The sequence below is a fragment of the Pan paniscus genome, chromosome 6, assembly GCF_029289425.2.
Source record: "Pan paniscus chromosome 6, NHGRI_mPanPan1-v2.0_pri, whole genome shotgun sequence".
Lineage (NCBI taxonomy): Eukaryota > Metazoa > Chordata > Mammalia > Primates > Hominidae > Pan > Pan paniscus.
This window is the reverse complement of record NC_073255.2, coordinates 52,285,966-52,308,071: the sequence shown is the minus strand read 5'-3', so window position 1 is coordinate 52,308,071 and position 22,106 is coordinate 52,285,966. Positions and strand designations below refer to the sequence as shown.

The window sequence follows — 22,106 nt, the reverse complement described above, 5'->3', positions numbered from 1 at the left end:
AAATGGCCTGCAGTTCTTTTGGGAGATTTCATCCACACCATACCTTTTGTTTCTGAGTCCATGGTGAAGAATACCCATGGAAAATTGTGCAATTAGTGATTGTGTGATTTTTGTTAAGAACAATTCCAAGTCCAAAAGAATGCAGCTTGCACTAAAACGTAACAGTCCATGAGCCTATCGTGCCCTCTTGTGTTTTCTATATCCTGTGAGCTAAGAGCTATATTTACATGAACATTATATGAAGATGTCCTACTTCAGTTCCATACGTAGTTTGAGTGGAACATGGCCACCTCCATCTGTTCACGTACATCCATGGCTGCTTCCACCCACAATGCAGGGGTAGGTTTGAATGGTTGAAACAAGACCTTGCAGCCTGCAAAACCTTAAATACTTACTATTTCATTAAGAAAGACCTCACATCAGGGTACTGCTGGCCTTGTAAAATGAGTTTGAAAGTGTTTGCATTTCTTCAGCTTTCTGGCAGAGTTTGCATTAGTCTGTTTTCTGTTACTTATAACAGAATATGTGAAACTGGGTAATTTGTAAAGAAAAGGAATTTATTTCTTATATTAATATTTATAGGGGCTGAGATGTCCAAGCTCAAGGGGCTGCGTCTGGTGAGAGTCTTCTTGCTGTTGGGGACTCTGCAGAAGTCCTGAGGCTGCATGGGGCATCACATGGCGAGGGGGCTGAGGGTGCTAGCTCAGGTCTCTCTTCCTCTTCTTAGAAAGCCACCAGTTCCGCTCCTGTGATAACTGGTTAATCCATTAGTTAATTAATCCACAGATGTATTAACCCATTCATGAAGGCAAGGTTCCTCATGACCCAATCATCTCTTAAAGGCCTCACCACTCAATACTGCCACATTGGAGATTAAATTTCAACATGAGTTTTGGAGGGGGCTAATATTTAAACCATAGCAAAGTTTTCTCTTTTTTTCAATGATGGAATTCATCAGTTAAGTGATCAGGTCCTGGGCTTTTCTTTGTGGGAGAGTTTATATTACTGATTCAATCTCCTTACTTGTTATTGTTTTGTTTGGATTTTCTGTTTCTTCATGATTCAGTCTTGGTAGGTTGTATGTGTCTAGGAATTTATGAGTTTGTTCCAGGTTATCCAATTTATTGCTATGTACTTGTTCATAGTTTTTTGTGTTTCTTTGTGTCTTAAATGGCATCAGTTATGATGACTGCTCTTTCATTTCTGATTTTGAGTTTTCTCTTTTTATCTTAGTCTAGGTAAAGATTTGTCAATTTTGTTAGTCTTCAGAAAACCCAACCCTTAGTTTTGTTGATCTTTTCTATTGTTTTTCTAGTCTCTCCTTTATTTGTTTCTGCTCCGACCTTTGTTTTTTCCTTCCTTTGCTAATTTGGGGTTTAGTTTGTTCTTTGTTCCTTTAGGTACAACATTAGGTTTTGTGTTTTGTTTTGTTTTTTGAGATGGAGTCTCACTCTGTCACCAGGCTGGAGTGCAGTGGCGTGATCTCGGCTCACTGCAACCTCCAACTCCCTGGTTCAAGTGATTCTCCTGCCTCAGCCTCCCTAGTAGCTGGGATTACAGGCACGTGCCACCACACCCAGCTAATTTTTGTATTTTTAATAGACATGAGGTTTCACCATGTTGGCCGGGATGGTCTTGATCTCCTGACCTCGTAATCCACCCACCTCGGCCTCCCAAAGTGCTGGGATTACAGGCATGAGCTACCGCGCCCGGCCTGACATTAGGTTTTTTTATTTGAGAGTTTTTTGTCTTTTAACATAGGCATTTATTGCCGTAAACCTTCCTCTTACAACTGCTTTTGCTGCATCCCATAAGTTTTGGTGTGTTGTGTTTCAATTTTTGTTTCTCCCAAGATATTTCTAAATCTCTCTTCTGACTTTTTTTCTTTGACCCAGTAGTTATTTAGGAGTATGTTGTTTTATTTCCATAAACTTGTGAATTTTCCAAGATTCTTCCTGTTATTGATTTCTAGTTTCATACCACTATGGTCAGAAATGATACTTGAGGCCAGGTGCGGTGGCTCATGCCTGTGATCCCAGCACTTTGGGAGGCCAAGGCGGGCAGATCACCTGAGGTCAGGAGTTCAAGACCAGCCTGGCCAACATGGCAAAACTCTGTCTCTACTAAAAATACAAAAAAATTAGCTGGGCATGGTGGCATGCACCTGTATTCCCAGCTACTCGGGAGGCTGAGGCATGAGAATCGCTTGAACCCAGGCGGTGGAGGTTGTAGTGAGCTGAGATCATGCCACTGCACTCTAGCCTGGACGACAGAGGGAGACTCCATTTAAAAAAAAAAAAAAAAGAAAAGATACTGGATATGATTTCAGTCTCCTTAAATTCGTTACGGTTTGTTTTGTGGCCTAACATGCCATCTATGCTGGAGAACTTTCTGTGTGCACTTCAGAAGAATGCATATTCTGATGCAATGTTCTGTATATGTCTGTAAGGTCTCTTTGGTCTAAAGTGCAGGTTGAGTACCCTGTTTTCTTACTGGTTTTCTGTCTAGGTGATCTGTCCATTGTTGAAAATGGGGTACTGAAGTCCCATACGGTTGTGGTATTTCTATCTGTCCCTTCAGATCTTTTAATATTTGCTTTATAGGCCGGGCGCAGTGGCTCATGCCTGTAATCCCAGCAATTTGGGAGGCCGAGGCGGGGGGATCACCTGACATCGGGAGTTCGAGATCAGCCTGACCAACATGGAGCAACCCCGTCTCTATTAAAAATACAAAAAATTAGCCGGGCATGGTGATGCATGCCTGTAATTCCAGCTACTTGGGAGGCTGAGGCAGGATAATCGCTTGAACTCGGGAGGTGGAGGTTGCCGTGAGCCAAGATCGTTCCATTGCACTCCAGCCTGGGCAACAAGAGTGAAACTCTGTCTCAAAAAAAAAAAAAAAAAAAAAAAGAAAAGAAAAGAAGAAAAATACTTGCTTTATATATCCATAAATAGTGCCACAAAAGTGATTGATAATGGGGTGAATGTCACCACCATGTGTGCCTGTTTTGGCTGAGGTGTTGTTTCTTTGTAGGTGAATTGCTGTCAAATATAGTTTTATGCAAGAGGTATACTAGTAGCCATACTGTTAATAATTGCATGTGCCAGGATTCAGCTGCAAAGAGTGTATCAAGTGCCCGCATTGAGTATCTTTAAGGCATGCTCTTGACTTTCACTGACAGAGAGAAGGATGCTCCTGGGTGACATTCATGTATGACTGGGCTTATCAGAATTGTGACTTGAATTTGATCAGTAGTTTCTTCTCAAGAAGTTAGGGAGCTACATATTAGAGGCCCTGCCTTTTTGGCTTTATATGATTCCAGATCAGGGGTTGGCAAATATTTTTAAAAACAACCAGATTAGGCCGGGTGCAGTGGCTCACGCCTGTAGTCCCATAGTCCCAGCACTTTGGGAGGCCGAGGCGGGTGGATCACAAGGTCAGGAGATCGAGACCATCCTGGCTAACATGGTGAAACCCCGTCTCTACTAAAAATACAAAAAATTAGCTGGGTATGGTGGCGGGCGCCTGTAGTCCCAGCTACTTGGGAGGCTGAGGCAGGAGAATGGCGTGAACCCGGGAGGCGGAGCTTACAGTGAGCCGAGATTGTGCCACTGCACTCCAGCCTGGGGGACAGAGCGTGAGACTCTGTCTCCAAAAAAAAAAAGAGCCAGATTGTATTTTACCCTTTTCAGTCCCCGTGGTCTTGCTGCAAATACTCAAACCTACCCCTGCAGTGAGAGTGAAAGCAGCCCTGGATGTAGTTAAACAGATGGGAGTGGCCATGTTCTAGTCAAACTTTGTGTTTGGACACTGAAATCTGAACTTCAACACATTTTCACATGGCATGGAATCTTATCTTTTCAAAATTTTTTCTTAATAGTTAGAAAATGTAAAACTAACTCTTAGCTCACAAGTTGTGGGAAAGTAGGTAATGGGCAGAAGTAGCTCCTGGGCTGTGGTTTGCAATCTGCTGTTGTAGGTTGTGAGAGTATGTTCTAGAAGGTGGCACTCTGTGGCCCTGGGTGAAGGTGGCCTGTCCAATAGTTTCTGCTTCTGCTGCTGGTGTTGCTGGTCTGTGGACTGGGCTGTTGGTGTCTGTGGTTATGGTTTGAGTGAGTCCTTTTCCAGAACTTCTGCCTGGGACAGTGGTTCCTCTATGTGTAATGAGGGTGGGCTGCGGCGGTGTATGTGGAGCTCAGGTGCCGGCAGTGCTGCCAGTAAGCTGGAATCTATGTCCCATCATGCTGAGCTGTGTTTGCAGCCCTGATCATTGTCAGCCCGTGAGCAGGCAGGCGTTCACTTCTGTCTGACCTGGATAATTAAGTCATGCTAATTGCTGCAGCTCCTGGCACAGTTTCTTCCAGCCTAATTGGGTAAAATGACAGGCAGCTGCTGTGTTGGTCGGCCCTCCTGGGCTTCTACAGCTGCTCCAGTTAGCACCCGCTCTTACTGTTTGCACCCAGCATGCAGGTTCCCTGTTGCAGAGACTCCAGTTGCACTGGGTACTGACTTTCCCAGACAGGAAGGCTGTGGGTAATGCTGGCTTTACCACCAAAGCAGGCTCTCTATTATTTTGTCCACTAGTGAGTCTTTTCCTGTTCTAATTACATCTCTGCTGTGGGATTTCAGAGAAAATCAGCTGATCTTTTGTCTCCTGCAGGGCGGGAAAGGACGCATAGGAGTGGTCATATCATCCTACATGCATTTCACCAACGTCTCAGCCAGGTAGGATGAAGATGTCAGCTCGCTGTCTTGAGGTGCTAAAAGCTGAGCCTGCATGGGGCTGAAGGCTGTCTGCGCGGGAGCTGTCCTGGATACCAAGGGCTCGGCTGACCTGTGTTTCCCATCCCCCAGTGCTGGGGTGGTCAGTGCCTAGAAACCCAGTTTCCAGTTAAGCGTTTACACTTGTGAAAGTGGCATTTTCCAGGTTGGGTGACTATGTGTGATTGATTCTAAGTACTTCCATGGAGGCATTAAAAAAATAAGTGACCCCACTGTCCCTTGTTCTTTAATAGAGAATTCTCTAATAAAAAATAACAGAGATAAAAGTCACCATTATGAAAAGAACAGAGCGGTCTCACTAAATCAGCTCATACCTTGTATATAATGATGATGACAGCCACCTCTTTTGCAGGCACTGGGCCTCTGGGAAGTATACTGATTATTTTCCTTTTCTCCCTGAATTCTCCTAACTAATCCATGAGGCAGTTACTATCATTCCCATTGCATGGATGAGGGAGGTGAGGCTCAGAGGAGCCAGGCAGCTTGCTCATGATCTCACAGCCTAGGAGTGGAGAGCCAGGTCTGGGCTGGTTTCCATGAGATGGAACTGTAATCGTGGAGACTTTGGAGGTGCCACTCGGGTCCCCTAAGCCAGACATGACACAAACACAGCAGGGCCACAAGGACCTCAGCCCTATGCCCGTCCTTCTGGCCCTGGGCAGCTGTGGTGTACACCCGGACCCTTCCCAGAGTGCAGATCTTCACTCTCGCTGAAATGCAGTGCAGAAAATATTATTTATGGGGTCTACATTTGCATCTGCCCTGTCTTCTCAATGGCCTCTTTGTAAAGCCTGAACTTTCCATTCTGAGGAAATAGAAGCCTATTCATAACAGCCGATAAACCTTTTCCTTTCTAGCACCAAGGAGTGAAATTTGACTTTCTGAATGTTTTCTCTGGAAACCAACTGGGGAGTTGGTGCCTGCCAGGGAGGAAACCAACCCCCAAGTGAAAATCAGATACCCTCTTGGTGAGAATAATCATCGGTGTGTGTGTGTGCCAGGAAAATCGAGATTCCTGGGCACATCCATCCCTCAATGATGCCAAAGACATTTGGTTGGTGACTAAACATAGCCTGGCTGGTTTTGGACAGAGACCACCTGAGCACTTCTGTTTTTTTTTTTATTTTGACAGAGTCTTGCTTCGTTGCCCAGGTTGGAGTGCAGTGGTGCAATCTTGGTTCACTGCCACCTCTGCTTCCCGGGTTCAAGCGATTCTCCTGCCTCAGCCTCCTGAGTAGCTGGGATTATAGGTGTGTGCCAAGATGCCCAGCTAATTTTTTGTATTTTTAGTAGGGACAGGGTTTCACCATGTTGGCCAGGCTGGTGTTGAACTCCTGACCTCAGGTGATCACTCGCCTCGGCCTGCCAAAGTGCTGGGATTACAGGTGTGAGCCACCACGCCCAGCCACACCTGAGCATTTCTATCCCCAGCAAAGTAGTACTGCCTGAACCGAAGTTCCATGCACTGTGGATAGTCCCGGATTTTTTGGGAAGGGTAGATGTCTTAGGGCTAAAAACACACCTTTGACACTCTTGGTACAAACTCTGTTTTGTCTCAATAGTCAATATGTATTTCAGCTGCATGTGTCAGGCAATTTACCTGAATCTCTCTAAGCCTCAGCATCCTTACCTGGAAAATGATGGTAGTCCTATTTCCCAGAATGTTGTGACAGTTCAACATATGTTACACAAAAAGCACTTAGAACAGCATCGGTACTCAGGTATTGGCTATCATTAACGCTGCTGTGATTATTAGGAGTAATAGTATTAAGTGCCTTTCAATTAAATGGGCTGATGCCACATGCTTTTTGTGACTTGATTTTCTACATTAATATCATTTTATATGCATCATTTCCCGACGTCATTTCAGTGGCAGCATAGCACTTTATTCAATGGATATGTTATGTATTTAAGCATTTGTTGATTTTGCCTATCCAAGTTGCTTCCAGTTTTGTGTATGTGTGTGTTTAAGATGGAGTCTCACTCTGTTGCTGGGGCTGGAGTGCAGTGGCGTGATCTTGGTTCACTGTAACCTCCACCTCCCAGGTTCAAGTGATTCTCCTGCCTCAGCCTCTCAAGTAGCTGGGATTACTGGTGCCCGCCACTATGCCCAGCTAATTTTTTGTATTTTTAGTAGAGACGTGGTTTCACCATGTTGGCCAGGCTGGTCTTGAACTCCTGACCTCGTGATTTGCCCACCTCAGCCTCCTAAGTGTGTGTTTTTTTTTGTAATTTAGGTTGCTTCCAGTTGTTTTCTACTGCAAAGCTTGCCATGATGAACACATTCTTATACATATATCTTTGATCATTTCTATAATGTTCCGTCTTAGATTATATTCCAGAAGTAGAGTAATCCCAGATAGCACAAGCACACATTTGAGATCTTTATCACAAACTGCAAACAGAAGAAAAAAGAAACTTCAAGTCACCAGAGAAGAACATTCTTGTATCAACACCATAAAAATAAGAGTTATAAAGACAAAACCAGTACTAATATTATTACTACTACTCATATCACTATAGAAAATAAACATTGGTCAAAATGTATTCTCAGCATTTAATAAAACAAGTAAATTTCAGAAAAAGGAATGCTTAAAAGTCACTGGGAGGCTATGGAGCTGCACTCTCCTGCTCAGTATGTGATGGACTCGGTGCTAAAGTGGGCCCTTCTGTGTGTGACTGCCCCACCAGCACAGCCCCTTGCCTAGCAAATGCACGTAGCAAGTTGTCCATCTTATAGCATTCTGTGAAAGTCAAATCACACTCAACTTACTTTTGAGTATGTTTCTTTTTCCTGCTGCCTGTCTCTCTACCAGGATTTTTATGAAGTCCGCAGTGCTTATGTACATCATTTTTCTAGAGGGGCACAGACACATTTTTCTAAGTAACGGGCCCACTTTATCAGGTGTTGTTGTTGTTGTTGTTGTTTTGAGATGGAGTCTCACTCTGTCACCCAGGCTGGAGTGCAATGGTGCGATCTCTGCTCACTACAACCTCCGCCTCCCGGGTTCAAGTGATTCTCCCACCTCAGCCTCCCAAGTAGCTGGGATTATAGGCACCCACCATCATGCCGCGGTAATTTTTATTTTCAGTAGAGCTGGGATTTCACCCTGTTGACCAGGCTGGTCTTGAACTCCTGACCTCAGGTGATCCGCCCGCCTTGGCCTCCCAAAGTGCTGGGAGTACAGGCGTGAGCCACCGCACCCAGCCTATCAGGGTTTTAAGGAAGCATTTGGCCCAAATGAGTTGGAATTGTTAAGACACTGCACTCATATTCCAGGATTTGTGCTGAAGTCATATCAAGAAATCCCATGAATGCCCTGCTGTGAGATTTCTGGAAGTTTCTGTCAGACACTACCTGTGAGCACTGTGGACCTGGCATTGAAGGTCAAATATATTGTTGGAAAGCAGGGTTACTTTCAGTCACTTCAAAAACAATGCTGCAGCCCCGAGGCCTGAGACACCTTTCCAACCCCAGTGCCCTACAGCCTTCTCAAGCCCAGTCCTGGGAGTGACATACTGGCGGGGCACAGGCTGGCCCACTTGTGTCCCGAGGGTGCCTCTTGGGACTTCATGGGGGTGTCCGTTGACTCTCCTGCCCTGGGTTGCTCCCTGCATCCTTGTGGTCCTGAAACTTGAGTCTGCCTGCTTGTCTTGCACAGAGCCCACTTAAAATGGTCTTCTTTATTTAGGACGTAGGGTGGCCAAGGGACAGTTTTGGACACCAGCCCTACCACCTGCCTGCTGAGAAGCCTCAGTTAGTTCTTCTGCAAGCTGGGTATTCAGCACTCTTAAGAATAATATCTTTAGATAAGGAGCTGTTATTTCAGATGAGAATTCTGACCCTGCACTATGGCTCCCACTTTGAGCACAGCATATTCCTGCGGGGGAAATGAAGTCTATCAAGAGACAGGTGGATTGGGTGTGCACAGGTGCAGCAAAGGGTGAAGCCCCTTGTGGGAGCTGGTCGTTTTGAACAGCCATGAGACACATCCCCCGTCACGCACCCACGTGGTGTGGGCTCCATTGAGTTAACTCTCTTTCTCTCTCTCTCTCCCCTTCAGCGCTGACCAGGCCCTTGACAGGTTTGCAATGAAGAAGTTTTATGATGACAAAGTTTCAGCTTTAATGCAGCCTTCCCAAAAACGGTATGTATACATCCCCAAAGCCAGAGTGAAGAGGTGAATGAAATTTTACATATAAAAATGTGAAAACAGAAGAGGCATCTCCTCTGTCCCAACACCTAAATGAATAGTATTCTTGGGTCATGCCGAAGACTGTGAAGGTGGTGGGGAGACTTGTCCCTCCCAGAGGTTAAGGACTTAGCCATCCTGCGTGTCTGTGGTGAGAGACAGCCCCCTATGCTGCTGGCTTGCACTGACAGGTAGAGGGAGACTTGCTCCAGTTGGCATTTTTCTCTCTTGCAGTGAGTGAGTTTTGATTTCCATTATTATGTTGGAACTTGGTTCTATTGGCTAGACCAGGGGTCAGTGAACTCTCTCTGCAACGGACTAGAGAGTGGATATTTTAGGCTTTGCAGGCTACAGGATCTTTATCGCAACTGTTCTAACATGAAAGCAGCCCTGGGCAATATGGAAATCAGGGAATGTGGCTGTATTCCAATAAAACTTTATTTACACAAACACATTAGCAGTTGCACTTGGCCAATTCTTGTAGCTCATCAGTTCCCTGAGGCCACGGAGTATTTTTCTGTCATGCTGCCCATCTCTCCCTTCTCTGCTCCTGGGCGTGGCCCCTGGAATGTGCTCAGTAAGTGATGGGGAATAGCCATGGTGGGGTGCAGAACTTTCTCCTTTTGCTTCCCGCCCCAGCAGGCTGAGGTCAAGAACCTGAGCAGGGCTGGCTGAGAGGCAGTGAGAAGGACCCACAGCTGGCTCCCCATCCAGGTGCACTTCCTCCACAGATGGTGACACCTAGAGCCAACCAGGTAGCTCCATGGCATATTTCAAAGCCCACAGCAGGGAATTTGTAGGAGAATTGCCAAGGTGATTGCCAAATGGTGTTCCGTTTTGGAGACAGGTAGTTGCACACCTGACCTTGTGTATGTAAGTTTTGATGCCTTGTATCTATTTTCTCCAGTGCAACTGAGGGCTATGTCAGCAGACATGGGGGTAGACGGGCAGAAAGGGATTTCAAGCATCACCAGAGGCACCTTTTCCTTTTGTCTTGCTATTTCCAATGGCATGGCTCTGTTTCTCTTGAAACCGGGTGTGTTGGAGGAACATGGGCTAGGGCGTGGGACCGTGGTCAGCAACAGGGCCCACATGCAATGCAAGTTGCGTGCAGAAAACCTAGCATTTTCTAAAATATTTTAGTTAAACAGTCACTTGGGTTTTTTTTGTTTTTTGTTTTTTTGAACCATTAAATGTTATTTCTTTGTTGAACAGTTTCCAAAATCGTGACATTCATATGACCTCCTGCATGGAAAATGAGGTGTAAATAGGGAGTAACCCATGCAGAATGCTTGGCACACAGGAAGTCCAGCTGTCGTCTTTTCTTTTTTTTGTTCTTATTTCTTACGGCACCAGCAGCTTGTTTATAACATTAAAAGAATATGGGAAAAGGGGGAAAATATCTCCTCATTTTCTTTTTTTTCTTTTCTTTTTGAAACAGAGTCTTGCTCTGTCACCCAGGCTGTAGTGCAGTGGTGCAATCTTGGCTCACAGCAGCCTCAACCTCCTGGGCTCAAGCAATCCCCCCACCTCAGCCTCTTGAGTAGCTGAGACTATAGGCGCACATCACCACGCTCAGCTAATTTTAAAATTTTTGTGGAGACAGTGTCTCACTGTGTTGTCCAGGCTGGTCTTGAACCCCTGAGCTTGAATAATCCTTCTGCTGTGGCTTCCCAAAATGCTGGGATTGCAGGTGTGAGCCACCATGCCCTGCTCTTCTCATATTCCCATGCCCAGGGTTTTCATGCATCCTTCCCGTCATTGCACATTTGAAGCCAGAGCATTTGCATTTTTTAATGTTTGCTGGATTCAATTTTACATTCCAAGGTTAATTCCTCTGCTCCTGAGATTAGGGAAATGCCCCTTACTCCTTGCTCTTTTCTTTTTATTTTGACCAGAGCCTGCATGAAAAGATGCTCACCAAATGGTAATCGAGCATGTAAACGAATGAATGCATAAGATAAATCTGGAGGAAAGTTTGAGACCAGAAGAACGTGTGAGGACAGCTTGTATGGGAATAAGCTCTGTGATGGGAGGCTTCTCTGTTGTCCTGAATGGCCTGGGGAGTGGGATGGGTGTGCTGCAGGCTGCTTTAGGACTGAGCTCAAGAAATCAATTTAAAGTCAAACTCGTAATAATCACTCTTGAGAATAATTAATTAGCAAGGAATTTGTGACTGGGAAGCTCAGAAGTCTCAACAGCAACTCTGATGGGAGGTCAATCTTTGTTACCTTGTTTGTTACACTAAAACGCCATGGAGCAGTTGGCCCATGGAGCTGACCCGTAAAACTTAAATGTGCCCATGTAAGTTTTCTGTTTTTATACCTTCCTTGTCTTCAGCAAATCATGAGAAGCAGCTTGTTGACACCCCAGTGTGGCCTCCTGTTGGTGCTCATGACCACCATTGTGTTATTGAGGCACCCCTGAACTTCCTTCCCTAAACTTGGAAGCCTTCCTTTTTGAGAAGTAGTTAAAAAGAAATACTGGGTGTGGCACAGTGACTCTAACCTGTAATCCCGATTCTTTGGGAGGCTGAGGCCGGACAATCCCTTGAGTCCAGGAGTTTGAGACCTGCCTTAGCAACACAGGAAGACCCCATCTCTATCAGAAAAAAAAAAAAAAAAATTAGCTGGATGTGATGGCACACACCTGTAGTCCCAGCTACTCTGGAAGCTGAGGTGGGAGGATCCCTTGAGCCCAGGAGTTGGAGGTTACAGAGAGCTGTAATTGCCCCACTGCATGCCAGCCTGGATGACAGAGCTAGACCCTGTCTCCTCCTAACGCCCCAAAAATCCGGGTATAGTTTTGGTTTATTATCAGCATCATGGAAATAATATTAAAATTATTAACATTTCTGACATCTCTTTTCTTTTCCGCCTTTCCTTTCTTTCTGAGACAGTTGAGACAGCAGCACATGTTTCTTGGCCCCATCACGGAGTTAATGGGGAAAGTGACAGGTAGCCAGTTGTTTCTTTGGGGAGCTGATCTCTCCTGAGTGTTGCCTGCCAAGGTGACCCTGGGAGGCCCCACGTGGGAGTCACCTAAGACCATCAGTCATGTTGTCTATGCACATTTGGGTGTCCCTTTGAGGTAAAGGGAAGACAGACCAAACAAATGTCTTGGCATGCAGAAATCAGGATGTCCTAGAAATTATCCTATATAGTGTTACTGGTGGAAGGTATCCGAGTTACCAGCGGTGAATCTATAAGGGTCTGCAGGAACCTCAATTCTTGCCTGCTCAGAAGAAAGAATTTGACTGAGGGACATAAGGCAGAAAAAGAGACAGAGACAAGTTTCAGGGCCAGAGTGGAAGTTTATTTTAAAAGGCTTTAGAACAAGAAAGAAAGGAAAGTACGCTTAGAAGAGACCCAAGCGGGCACATGAAGGTCAAGTGTGGTGTTTAACCTTGGTCCTAGACTTTATAGGCTGGCCCACTTCCCATGACTTGTGCTCCTTTCCCGTGATTCTTCCCTTAGAGGGGGCTGCCCGCATGCATAGTGCCCTCCTTTTGCTTGGGAAGTGAGCACATGCAGTATGTTTAGGAAGTTGTACGCATGCCTATCTGAGGGTTTCTTCCCTTTTCTGGTGATGTACCCTGAGAAGGTCATACTCTGCCATTTTTTCTGTTAATGCACGTGCCCGAGAAGTTGTGTCTCCCTGGAGCCTGCATTCAATTAACAGTGCAATAGGCGTGGACCATCAGGAAACGGCCTCCTCCTGACACCAGCTGCCAGTGTATCACTTTCAGAGAGGCGATGTGATAATTGCCGAACCATTACCCCACATTCTCCTAGTGGGTGCGGAAAGAGCCCTCTGCTGCCCTGCTCATGCCTGTCTAACTGCCTGTAAAAATGGCATTATTTGATTTTTCATATTTCTGTCATTTTTGACACAGTACCTCAGGTGCCTGAAAGAATACTTTAAAGATACAAGGAGAGTAGTTTTCCACATTCTCTAAAGGATGAGGCTCCTCAGATAGTCTCTGTAACCGACAAATGGGTTCATTATTCAATGCCCAGATAGAGCCGATTTACCAAGACAGGGGAATTGCAGTAGAGAAAGAGTTTAATTCATGCAGAGCTGGCTGAACAGGAGACCAGAGTTTTATTACTACCCAAATCAGCCCCCTGGAAAATTTGGAGGCTAGGGTTTTTCAAAGATATTTTGGGGAGAAGGGGGTGGCTAGGGAATGGGTGCTGCTGAGTGGTTGGGGGTGCAATCATAGGGGAAAGTGACCCTTTTGCCTCTGAGTCCACTTCTGGGTGGGGCCAGAGAACAGTTGGCAGGTCAGGTAGAGCTGTCAGTTGTCAGAAATGCAAAAGCCTGAATAGACATCTCAAAAGGCCAATCTTAGGTTCTACAATGGTGATGTTATCTCTAGCAGTAATTGAGGAAGTTGCAAATCTTGTGATCCCCAGAGTAATCTTTTAAGTCTATACCTTGGCAGAATTCAAGCCGCTTTCATCCTCCCAATGTGGTGGTCTTGCATTAGTTTTACAAAAGTGGTTTAGTTTTGGGCTATTATCATTTAAACTATAAACTTTACTTTCTCCTAAAGTTAGTTTGGTCCAAGCCCAGGAATAGCCAAGGGCGGCTAGGAGGTTAAAGGCAAGATGGGGGTTGGTTACATTAGATCTCTTTCACTGTCATACTTCTCTCACTGTTAAAATTTTTGCAAAGGCTATTTTACTTCATGCCCCTGTGGCCCCTCCCTGCACATCCTCCTTGCTGCCCACAGCCTGTGAAAAAAGGGTGACCATTCCTCAGGGAGCCACACACTTTGCCTGGGTCCGGACATCCCCTCTGAGTCACCAACTCTGTGGGCAAAGCCACCTACACTCTGGCAGCATACCTCAGGAGAGCAGAGGCTGTGGCAGATGTCTTATGGTCTACTTTGACCCTTATGTCCATGCAACTGACTCATCTTTGCAGCAATTCCAATGTGTAGGTCTCATTATTCTTCCCATTACATGAGAGGGAAGGGAATGCTCAGCAGAACGTTAAGAAACAGCCCAGGCTTGGCTGACACCAACAGGTGGCCCAGCTCACCTTTCCTGGTTGGTTGGTGCTGCCCCTGCAGCCATGGCTGACTCTGTGAGTGCTGGGAATGTAGAATGAGTAAGCTGTTGGGAAAGATGTTCTGTGACGATGGTTCCTGTTGCTTGGAAAAGTAACATTTGAATGCTGATTTTTATGCACCCACCATTTCAGACAGATTTAAGCTAACGTCTAGTGCAACTCAAATGTTTAGGGAGATTTATGGAGATTCCAAATGGAAGTTTTTGCTGTTAGAAGTGGCTGTGAATAATGCAAGGGACAACTGAAAATTTCAAGCTGCTTTTATGTTCGTTTGCTTACAAGTTTAAAAACAATCCTTTAGTTTTTAAAATGTACTCACTGGTTTGAGAAGAAGCATGGAAAACATCATCTCCAGGGAGTTATTTCCTAAAAAGAAAGAAAAGATAGCAATGGGAAAATAATGGAGCTGTTTTTATAAAGTATCTGGTTTCTAATCTTTCCAGCTCTGAAAACTGTGTTGACTAAGTAGGAACATTTTATTTTGGATAAGGCTGTTGGGATGGTCTTTAGAGGGCATCTGATACCCTACAATTGATTCATTTATATCTACCTTTAATGCCACAGATAAATACTGTGTATACGAAGTTAAAGTTGATCCTTTCCATAGTCAGCTGGATGAACTAATTGTGCAATTCTGTCCTATTATGTTCATTTCCCCTTGTTTTTTTACTTTGAGACAGGGTCTTGCTCTGTCACTCAGGCTGGAGTGCAGTGGTGCAGTCTAGGCTCACTGCAACCTCTACCTCCTGGTTCAAGCAATTCTCATGCCTCAGCTTCCTGTGTAGCTGGGATTACAGGCGCATGCCACCATGCCCAGCTAATTTTTAAAATTAATTAATTAATTAATTAATTTTTTGTAGAGACAGGATTTCAGCATGTTGGCTAGGCTGGTCTCAAACTCCTGACCTCAGGTGATCCTCCCACCTCAGCCTCCCAGAGTGCTGGGATTATAGGCGTGAGCCACCGCGCCTGGCCTCCCTTATTTTCATCCATACCTGAATGTTCTGTTCTTTGGTACTGATGGTGGTTCTCTAAGAAGTCACTCACAAACTCAGTGCTATTACCTACGTTGGCTATCTGTCTGCAATCTCATAGCATTCACTACAGCTTATATTTGCAGTGAACTTTGTTGTTTTTATAAGGCATTGCTATTTTTTAAAAAATGTTTTTTAAAGGCATGCTTTTATTTGGGATTTTGAACAATATGTTGGTTTTTTTTGTTGTTGTTGTTGTTAATCTTACCTTATTAAGAAAGCATGTGAAGGAAGAAGAAAATTACATTTACCTTAGCATTTTATGTCTTTAATTTACCTGAAAATATGATGCATAAAAAGTTGTTTTCTATAAAGGACAGATGAGAATTATATTCCAAGAGGTTACTTTTTGATTGGTTAAGCTACCACCTGAGCAGCCCTTTGTAGACTGACCTGGGAGGTGATGACTGTTGAGAACTGGTTTTGGGGAGAAGACTCTGGAGTCCTGGGTCCCAGGCAGTGACAGCCTCCTTCCCTTCCCCTCTGACCACCACTGGGCTTGTGGCCCTGGACTTTGGCCTTCTTTGGGAGCTCGTGGCAAAACAAAGTTCTGCTGTCAGCTTGGCCCTCCTCATCTGAAGGAAATACTTCTCGTGCTTCGTCCGGTGTCAGGGGCAACAATTTCGGCCAGGCCACATCAGCAGAAATGAAGCTGTGTGACCACAGTATGGTACAAGACCTGGGTCAGGGAGAGGCCGTGGTTTCCCGGAGGATGGCTGTTTGCCCCTCATAGGACCTTGGCGCTAACTCTGGGCTTAGCTACTTGGACCCCTTATGCTGCCATGAACAGGAGCCCCTCAGGCCCAGCGCTCCAGAGCCTTCCATGTTTGCAGGAAGTCATAAAACAAACATCGACTTCACCTAGATGCCTGGTCCAAGTGCACATGGGGCACTGAGAACACCCCCAGGGAACAGGTCCGTCTCAGCCGCGTGGTCACTGCAGCACATGGCCAGGCAGTGTGGGACTCAGGGTGCCACTGACAAACCGGACGAGCTGAGGAAGCTGATTTCCCAGTGACCAGGGCTGCCCCGTGCTGGAAGGAGGGCGGAACTGCCCCAGAGGAGGTGACTCAGGCCTCTCAATCCGGGCATTTGTGGTTCCTCACTTTTACTCAAAACCAGGGAGCCAAAGGACCCATGAAATCCACAATGCGTAAAATTTGCATGATTAAACATACACAATTCATGCATTCCTCTGCCTACGTACAACTGAGGGTGAGAAGTCTTGTTGCCAGGGTAGAAGGTACCCTGCAGGAGAGGCGTGTGGGAGCTGCCTGGAGGTCCACTGAAGTCTGGTCATTGGCCTCACAGGGTCCCCACGTCTCCAGGCTGAGCATCTGTCCTCTGCGACTCTTGTGAGGTTTTGCCCTGTTCTGAGAGAGCAGAAGAGAAGTTTGCTGCCAGGAAGATGGAAATACTGACATGCCCTGTTTCTCACTACGAATTGTAACTGAACTGAAGCAAACTCGCTTTTCTAACATTTTCCTAGTGGGTGGACTGTAAGTAGGGCTTTCCTTTTTTGGTAATGTTTAACAGAAATCTTCTCTTGTTTAGTTTGTTTGTATACAAATTTAACTGCTTGAATAAGGGACTGGGTGTGAATTGCCAGCGTAAGTGAGAGACTTTTTTTCTTAACACAAGGTCCATGATGGCCTTTTCTGGCTTGGGGTAGGATGGTTGTAGGTGCTGGCAACACAGTCACCTGCCACTTCCTGCCTCAGTCTGCCGTGGCAGTAGGGAGATGCACAGATTGTTAAATATTGCGGGGTTTTTGATTGTTTGGGTTTTTCTTGCAAAGACTACAGTACTTTGGTGGAGACAGATATGGAAACACAGATTCCATGCAAGGTGTTGAGGCTACAGTGGAGGTTGTGTGGGTGAAGTGGCCATGGTGAGGGACCTCAGGGCAGGGGCCACGCCAGGCAGGGCACCAACAGGCAGGACAGGCCAGGGAAGCATCAGAGAGCTTGGCAAGCCTCCGGCTCATCCTGTGGTCACTGCTGCCACGTCATGCCTCATGAGGACCCCAGCAGTCAGATGCTGCTAGTGTAGAAGCTTCCCTCTTGACCACCAAATGCTCATGGAAGTTGTGTGCAGTCAGTGTTGGAAGCATGAGGCTGACACCTAGAACTCAGAAAGGCTGATGGCCCATGTGGCCTTCACCTTTGGAGCTGGGCCTTGAAGAGGGGGACAGCAGGAAGGAGAGCCTCTTATCAGATGTGGCGTGGAAGGCTGCGGGATAGGAGGGGAGTATGGACTCCAGCCTTTTCTTAGGGCTCTCGAGTATGAGCAGAAAGCAGCAGGTGCAGTGAGTGGTTCTGGGCCTGGGTCATGTGACCCTGCCATAGGTGCAATGCTAGTGACAGAGCACACGCCCACCGGTGTGCCAGGCCTCTGCTTCCTGCTGCTCACCAGTGGGGATTGTGATGGCCTGTGGCCTGTGGCCTGGCTTTGCCTGGCGATAGGTTCAGTGGACAGGCACAGAGGCCTTTCAGGTGTGGGATGCTCAAGCCGAGAGGCCGGTTGTGCCTTGGTGTCTGGTGCTTGGTGCCTGGTGCGCTGGTGGGAAGCCCTCAGACCTGTAAGCACAGCACCATGCTGAGAACCCTTGGCTGTGAGCAGTGGACTGATTCTCTCCCAGAGCCCATCCTCCTTGAGTTCCCTTCTCAGCAGAGGCTGAAGACACTTCTGGGAAGTCTAACCCAGCTGTCCGTTTTGCAGGTATGTTCAGTTCCTCAGTGGGCTCCTGTCCGGATCGGTGAAAATGAATGCCTCTCCCCTGTTCCTGCATTTTGTCATCCTCCACGGCACCCCCAACTTCGACACAGGTGGAGGTGAGTGTCCTCCACGACGTGGCACCTGCGATTGGCTGGCCCAGACTTGGAGCTGGTCCTGGGCCCCTCAATTTAGATAAGCCTCGGCTTTCCTTCCTAGAGGGCCTAGGATCTGCTCCTCTGCCTCCCTGGCGATTGACTGTGTCCCCCTTCAGTGGTCAGAGCCCCATGTTTATGTGGTTGGGCCAAGTTATTTAATCAGGGGAGGGACTGGCGGCCAGCAAGGGGGATCAGAAATACCCCTGTGTATATGCACAGTGACTAGGGCAGACAAGCATTGTTCTGGGCTGCAGCCCTAGTGGGTCAGCTGTGCAGTTGAACTTGAGGTCTCAAGTCATGGAAGAAGCCCAGAAAGAGGCATGAATGTGACCCAGTCTCCCCTGATGCATCTCATGAGCCCATCTCCTCCTCCTCCTTTAAAATGACCCCACAGGAAAGCACACAGCATGTAGCTGAGGGTGAGAGCCCTGAGCCCTCCTCCCTGTCCCACTTAGATGAGCACAGCACACGACTGGGGATCACGGCCCTGTCCCCACATCCCCAGTTCCCCAAAGGTGCACAGAGTATATGGCCGAGGGTCAGCAGGGCCCTATCCCTCCTCCCTTGTCCCATATAGGAGCAAATGGCACATGGCTGAGGGTCAGGGCCCTGTCCTCTCCTTCCCAGTCCCATGCAGGCACACACAGCACATGGCTGGGATTCAGGACCCTTGCCCCTCCTCGCCAGTCGCATGCAGGTGCTTGCTCAGAGGTTTCTATTGTCTCTGAAGTACATCTGTGCCTTCAGGTCCCCCTGGTCATTATGGCCAGAGTGACCTTGCCAAGCTGCTAGTTGGTTTTGAAGCAGCTTGGCTTCAATTCAGGAGCCTTTGGCACCCTTTGGATAAAGGTCAAACTGTGTTGCTCTGCAGGCTTCTAGGACCGGGTCCGGCCTTTTCCTGCAGCAACCCTGTGGCTCCATGCACTGCTTTCCCAGACCTCAAAGGCCGCAGGTGCAGTCTCCTGGTCTCCTCGTCCCTTTCTTTCTGATTGCCAAATTCCTGTTCGTTCTGTACCGGTCATGCCTCTACAGACAGTTGTGCCTTTCTTTCAGTGTGCCGGCCCTTTCTGAAGCTCTACCAAGCCATGCAGCCTGTGTACACCTCCGGGATCTAGTGAGTGCTGCTGCTGCTGCTGCTGCTGCTGTGGGACCTGGACGGCTCAGGGAACTGCACCTGAGCCTCAGCTGCCTGTCCCGCAGGAAGAGTGTGGGAGGGTTCAGGTCAGAGAATGCCAAGAAGCCAAAGAAGAGTCCAGTGGGGAAAATCCTCTCGTGGCCTGTGCTCCAGCATCACGCCTCGGCCCTCCCTCCTGCCCTGCACAAGTGTCTTTGGGCTGTCACACTAGTTGGCTCCATTAAAGGACGTGGGGGCTGGAATTTTGAGGGGAGAGTGGGCCATTTGCTTTTGGGAGTATGGTGGCCCCTCGGTTTTCAAGGGGTATTGATTCCAGGACCCCCTTTGATTACCAAATCCGAGGATGTTCAAGTGTGTTTTATAAAATGGCATTGTCTTGAACTCCTGACCTCAAGTGATCTACCCGTCTAGGCCTCCCAAAGTGCCAGGATTACAGGTGTGAGCCACCTAGCCCCTGACCATCATGGTGAAACCCCGTCTCTACTAAAAATACAAAAATTAGCCAGTCATGGGTAAACCCAGCTACTCGAGGTGGAGGCAGGAGAATTCACTTGAACCTGGGAGGCGGAGGTTGCAGTGAGCCGAGATCGCACCACTGCACTCCAGGCTAGGTGACAGAGCGAGAGTCAAAAAAAAAAAAAAAAAAAATGGCCAGGCTTGGTGGCTCACACCTGTAATCCCAGCACTTTGGGAGGTGGAGGTGGGCGGATCACGAGGTCAAGAGATTGAGACCATCCTGGCCAATATGGTGAAATCCCGTCTCTACTAAAAATACAAAAATTAGCTGGGCGTGGTGGCGTGTGCCTGTAGTCCCAGCTGCTTGGGAGGCTGAGGCAGGAGAATTGCTTGAACCTGAGAGGCAGAGGTTGCAGTGAGCCGAGATTGTGCCATGGCACTCCAGCCTGGCGACAGAGTGAGACTCAGTCTGAAAAAAAAGAAAACAACAACAACAAAAAAACTGGCATTGTATTTTCATATAACCCATGAGCATTCTCCTGTATACTTTAAATCATCTCTAGATTACATAACAATACCTAATTCAATGTAAAGGCTGTGAAAATAGTTGTTACAATGTATTGTTTTTTAACTTCTATTATTTTTTATGGTTGCATTTTTGTTTTTTATTTATTTCCCACAATATTTTCTGTCCCCAGTCAGTTGAGTCCATGAATCTGGAACCCAAGAATAGGGAAGGTTAACTGTGAGCATACTGGAGAGAGTCCTACGATAGGATCTCACTACTATGGTTTTTCTTTCTCGCTCCTTTCCATTTTGTTTTTCATTTTTATTTATTTATTTTTTTTGAGACAGCGTCTCGCTCTGGCACGATCTCCACTCACTGCAACCTCCACTTCCCAGGTTCAAGCGATTCTCCTGCTTCAGCCTCCCGAGTAGCTGGGATTACAGGCACCTGCCATCATGCCCAGCTAAATTTCGTATTTTTGTAGAGATGGGGTTTCACTATGTTAGCCAGGCTGGTCTCAAACTCCTGACCTCAAGTGATCTGCCTGCCTTGGCTTCCCAAAGTGCTGGGATTACAGGCGTGAGCCATGTCTGGCCTCCTTTGCATTTTAAACAAAAAGTAGCCACACATCCCCCAAATTTGTACACATTCCTGAGTTTTCTTTGTCTTTTTGTATGTGGACAGGCATTTTATGAAAAGTCAGTAAAGGTAACAAATATTCTCATTACTCACAAAGAGCTGTTGTCACATTTCTGGGTTTGCTCTGGGCCCTCTGTGCACTGATGTCACTCTGGAATTGCACCCTCAGTTTGTAACTGAAACTGTGGCTGTGCACACCCTGGGCCCCTTCCTCTAAGCCTGCATGGTCGTCTCCAAGCTCGGGCCTCTGGAGTTGGACCTTAGTCACTTCAAGTCAGTCACTGACCATGATGATGCTATGAGGACCCTCCATGGCCTGGGAGCTTTCTTTACCTTTTTAGATTCATTTAGATTCTCAGGAATTAGATTCTGGGCTGATTGGGCATTCTGTGTAATTTCTGAGTTTTGGGTTGTAGGGTTGCTTTTCCCTACATGTATTCTTCCCATGAAATCATGAAGTTGCATAATGATCTACCTTCTTCTTCATCCCAAAGCAACGTTGGCCCAGAAAACCCCAGCAGGATCTGCATTGTCATCGAGCCGGCCCAGCTTCTGAAGGGAGATGTCATGGTGAGTGCCCACTGTGGCCGCAGATGGGTCAGTGTCCCCACTCTCCCAGTGGTGATGACTTGAAATCATGATTCTGTGTTAAAACAGTAACCCCCACCCCCAAAAAAAGTACCCTGTAGGAAGAATGAAAAGTAGCTTTTACCTTAACACTGGGGTCCCCCACCCCTGGGCCGTGGACCTTATCGGTCCGTGGCCTGTTAGGAACCAGGCCTAGCGAGCGAGCATGACCACCTGAGCCTCCCGTCAGATCAGCGGCGCCATGAGATTCTTATAGGAATGCGAACCCTATTGTGAACTGTGTGTGCGAGCGATCTAGGTTGCACACTCCTTAGGAGAATGATGATCTGAGGTGGAACAGTTTCATCCTGAAACCATCCTCCACCAGTCCATGGAAAAATCATCTTCTGTGAAACCAGTCTCTGGTGCCAAAAAGATTGGTGACCACTGCCTTAAGGCATTTAGTTAACTTTCTGAATAAAACTATTTTAATTAAAGGGACGGAACAAATCTTCGTTCTTGATTATCTTTCATTCTAGAGCCCCTCGAGATATATAACCTGGAAATTAATGTCCTAACTCGGCCACTCACTTCTGAGAACCCCTGTGTTTTGACTATAATTTGCATTCTTCACATGATCACAGGCCTCCCAGAGTGTGGGTGCAGAAATAGAATATTTATGTATCATTAATAGCCGAAGTGTGAAATACAGCTGGTGCAATTACAGCTTGATTAATGATCAAAACAATGATTTCTCCAGATAATTTTGATTCTTATGTGTGTTGGTTCTTGGAGGAGATTAGCCATTACATTTTTGCCTTTTATCTTTCTTGAGTACAA

General features: G+C 46.7%; 1 protein-coding gene across 4 annotated transcripts in view; it reads left to right on the top strand.

Moving 5' to 3' along the window:
* TNS3 (tensin 3) overlaps positions 1 to 22,106 on the top strand; it is a 307,731-nt gene that overhangs the window by 149,283 nt on the left and 136,342 nt on the right. For all 4 annotated transcript variants that reach the window (XM_008975482.5, XM_034964064.2, XM_034964063.4 and 1 more), the window contains exons 9-13: positions 4,661 to 4,725; positions 8,847 to 8,930; positions 17,810 to 17,922; positions 19,015 to 19,075; positions 21,194 to 21,269. In XM_008975482.5, the coding sequence (XP_008973730.3) occupies positions 4,661 to 4,725; positions 8,847 to 8,930; positions 17,810 to 17,922; positions 19,015 to 19,075; positions 21,194 to 21,269 (399 nt within the window). The remainder of the gene's footprint in view (positions 1 to 4,660; positions 4,726 to 8,846; positions 8,931 to 17,809; positions 17,923 to 19,014; positions 19,076 to 21,193; positions 21,270 to 22,106) is intronic.